Raw genomic sequence first — 4,270 nt, 5'->3', positions numbered from 1 at the left:
GTTGCCGGTCCCGGTCCGGTACAGGCGTGACACTGAGGGTTGCGATCTGTTGCCGGTCACGCAAAAAGACAAAAAGGAAAAAAAAAATGTACCCACAGTAGACACCGAGAATTGCTTCTGATTTGTTGAAAAATGATTTATTTTCACTTAAGCACATTAAGACTTTTAGACCTTGTTGTTAGAAGTTGTATAGACTCAGCCTGTGCCTCAAGCTTCAGTTCTTTACCTGTTTCTACTGGACCCAGTAAACAAAAAGTCTGAGATGTTCTGGCCTATTCCTACCCACTCCATGCTTCAGCAGGAGAGTGAGTATGTGCCAAATACACTTAGGTAATTTTTCTTCCACAGCAAGATGATTTTGTGGAAAAAAGTTAAAGAAGGAAGGGTTTCAAAATTAATCTTCAATCCTTGACCAGTAGCCAGTTTTGTCAATTTATCCTGCAAAGCTGTAATGAAATTTAAATTATCCTATATTTTGATGAAAGAAGTTGTTTCCAGACCCATGAATTGCTTCTGTGAGCATTTTATTTAGATAAAAATAAAATTCAAATTCATAAGAAAAAAAGAGATAGGAATTGTTAAGATAGGTAGAATACATGTAATTAATTATTGGCTCATGGCTAGTTCTTTATAAAAACTGATAGGCTAATACTTATTTTCTTGGATAAAATCTTATTTCTTTCTGAAATCAGAGGCCCCTAAAAATTATTATAAGACATTTAGAGTTTAGAACTGTTATCACTATCAAAAAGAAGGAGGATATATACCCTTACACCTCTTGGTTTTTGAGACTGCGAGGACTGGAGTATTGATAGGTGGAAAAGGTCAACGATCATGATGCTCTATAAGACAAAAGGCGAAAATCACCTAAGAGATGATGACAGTCTACAAAACACAGAGCTGGGATGACTAACAGTCTGTAATAAAAGAGTTGGCAGTCTTCAGTCCCTGGTGCATTAGAATATGAATCAGAACAGTATTTTTATATATTCTTTAGAAGAATAGCAAAATATCACAAATTCGTTGGTTTTCCATTCACCTAAATGGCAATTATTATCTAGCCTACTTATCTCAAGACTCTCAGGACTTTTAAATGGTCTAAAGCGATTTAGATTAAAAATCGCCTCAAGATGATAGAGTCTACAACTTCAAGAAAAAAAATGAAAACCTAATATGAACCTAGGTTTGTCAAGAATGACTTTTAGTGTCCTCTAAAAACAGTTACCCTCAATAAATGTGAAAGATGCAGCTTAAAGACCTAGCTTGGATCTGGAACTCACTGGGAGACTGGACAAATGTAACGCTCTGTGTCATCTGCCCATGGGGTATAGCTCGTCCTGGAGGGTGCTCTTCTTGGAATTGGGGAATAAGGAGTCGGCCCCAGGGGACCAAGTATCTGCCACAAGGAGAAAGAAAAAGAATCCACATACCCAAAAGCACAGCCCGGGCCTAAGGAAAGCCAGCGTTAATAGCTTTTAGATTCATTAACAAGACAATTGTTATGTGATTAAAGAGCAGCAGAGGGGTAAGATGAAAACCATGAATGCATAATGAAATTCATTTTTCATATTCCAGCCATGAACACAACAGAGATGAATGGATAAGATTGCTACATTGTAATGTAGTTTGTTTTACAATTATTCACCGCATTATGTTAACATATTTCCAATAATGTGATCTAACAACGGGATAGGATAGAAATGTGTAGTCTCTATTTACCCACAAATCAGAACACCTCTTCCTTTTGTAACATGCCTTAGATGATACAATATCTTTCTCCTTATTTACCTATCACAGTCTTTGAGTTGATCTGCTTTAGAAGATTCCTTTGCTTAGTCTCTGTCCTTATTCTCTCTGGTGTATTAATTTGGGAGAACTTTACTTCCTTATTTTCTTGTCTCCAATATGTTATTAGAAACTCAGAAGTTCTATTGCTATTGTGATGTTAAATTCCCAGCTTTAGTGCCATGTTTTTTTAGGGAATGCTCATTGTAGGGAGAACATTGAGCCATGGTACCTGAGCATATATATGGAAAGGTGAAAGGAAAAAGGGCACTCAGAAGGAATGGGATCTGCATTTCCTTCAGGAGGCAACAGCAATGATGAGCAGTTAAGGAGGCTGGGCTGACTACTTCGTGGGGCTACCCTCATCAGTTAGAAAGTAGTCTCCAGGGCCGAGCCCGTGGCGCACTCGGGAGAGTGCAGCGCTGGGAGCGCAGCAGTGCTCCNATCTTTGGGGGCCATTATTCAGCCTACTACAATTCTCTTTCCCTCATGGCTTAAGTCCCACTTTTATTTTGTGTAGGGATGCAGCCAACCCTGTATTCCGTGAAGGAGGCTCTTCTTGGCAAACCCACCTGGATACGAACTGGCTATGAAATCTGTTATTACACGTAAGAGTTGTTATTAGCTTTCTTCTATCTACTATGTCATTTCCTGTCAATGTCTTGTTTTTCTATATTGATCTTATAAACATCAATAATCTGTGCACATCTGCTATGTTGGTTGTCAATCTGTCCCAATGACAAATGCCCTGCCCTTCTGAGGTATAAGCATGTTAAAATGTACCCACAGCTGGGCCGGCCCGGTGGCGCACTGCTATAGTGCGCCAATTGGGAAGCGCAGTGGCGCTCCCGCCGAGGGTTCGGATCCCACATACAGACCGGCCGCTCACTGGCTGAGCGAGGGGCGGGAGCAACACTGAGGGTTGCGATCCCGTTGCCGGTCCCGGTCCGGTACAGGCGTGACACTGAGGGTTGCGATCTGTTGCCGGTCACGCAAAAAGACAAAAAGGAAAAAAAAAAAAAGAAAATCAACATGTCAGAATGATACCTGCACATCCATATTTATTTACAATAGCCAAGGCATGGAATCAACCTAACTGTTCATTGACAGATGACCAGATAAGAAAGATGTGGTATATATACACAATGGAATACTACTCAGCCATAAAAAAGAATGAAATTCTGCCATTCGCAGCAACAGAGATACATTAAGAGAAAATTATATTAAGTGAAATAAGCCAGGCACAGAAAGAGAAACATCACATGTTCTCTGTTATATGTGAAAGCTAATAAAGTTGATCTCATAGAAGTAGAGAGTAGAATAGTGGTTACTAGAGATCAATAAGGGGAGGGCAAGGGAGGTCAGGGGAGAGTGGTCAATAGATACAAAACTGCAATTAGTCAGGAAGAATAAGATCTAGGGTTCTATAGCACTGTAGGGAGACTACAGTCAACAACAAATTATTGTATACTTTCAAGTAGCTAGTAGTGAGGATTTTGAATATTTCCAACACAAAGATGTGACAAATGTTTGAGGTGATGCACATGCTAATTACTTTGATATAAGTATCGCACACTATAAAAATGTACCCAAATACCACTTTGTGCTCCATAAATATATACAATTATCATTTGTCACTTAAGAAAAAATATATTTAAAAAAATTCAGAGACAGAAGTAGATTAGAGGTTACCAAAAACAACTTGGTATCCACATGCAGAAGAATAAAGTTGGATCCCTACCTCATTTCATATACAAAAATTAACTCAAACTGGATCAAAACTAAATGCATCTGCTAAAACTATAAAATTCTAACAAGAAAATACAAGGTTTCACCTTCATGACCTTGACACCAAAAGAACAAGTAACAAACGAAAAAAATAGATAAATTAGACTTTGTCAAATTTTTAAAAATTTGTGTTTCAGGGCCGGCCCGGTGGTGCACTGGAGAGTGCGCCTCTTGGGAGCGTGGCGGCGCTCCTGCCGAGGGTTTGGATCCCATGTGGAGACCGGTTCCCGCTCACTCGCTGAGTGTGGTGCGGGCGCAACACCGAGGGTTGCGATCCCGTTGCCGGTCCCCAGTACGGGCATGACACCAAGGGTTGCGATCCCATTGCTGGTCAGTAAAAAAGACAAAAAGGAAAAAAAAAATTTGTGTTTCAAAATACACTATCAAGAAAATAAGATAAATAAAATAAACAAACTAAAAAATAGGAAAAATATTTTCAAATCATATATCTGATAAAGGTTTAATATCCAGAATATATAAATAACTCCATTAACTCAATAACAAAAGTGAAAAGTAAAAACCCAACTTATAAATAAAAAATGGGCAAAACACTTGTATAGACATTTCTCCAAGGGATATGGATAAATGGCCAATAAGCACATGAAAAGATGCTCAACATCATTAGTCAATAGGAAAATTCAAATCAACCTCACAATGAGATTTCACTTAATAAGATGGCTGTAATTAAATATATACA

At 38.7% G+C, this 4,270-nt stretch overlaps 1 protein-coding gene across 1 annotated transcript in view; it reads left to right on the top strand.

Moving 5' to 3' along the window:
• The window catches only part of AGBL1 (ATP/GTP binding protein-like 1), a 56,869-nt gene that overhangs the window by 22,365 nt on the left and 30,234 nt on the right, over positions 1-4,270 (top strand). Inside the window, exon 9 of the mRNA XM_008591182.1 lies at positions 2,306-2,393. Coding sequence (XP_008589404.1) covers positions 2,306-2,393 — 88 coding nt within the window. The remainder of the gene's footprint in view (positions 1-2,305; positions 2,394-4,270) is intronic.

The sequence above is a fragment of the Galeopterus variegatus genome, unplaced genomic scaffold (genome assembly GCF_000696425.1).
Source record: "Galeopterus variegatus unplaced genomic scaffold, G_variegatus-3.0.2 Scaffold6732, whole genome shotgun sequence".
In the NCBI taxonomy this organism is placed as follows: Eukaryota; Metazoa; Chordata; class Mammalia; order Dermoptera; family Cynocephalidae; genus Galeopterus; species Galeopterus variegatus.
The sequence above is the reverse complement of the archived record's forward strand: the minus strand, read 5'-3'. Positions and strand labels throughout refer to the sequence as shown.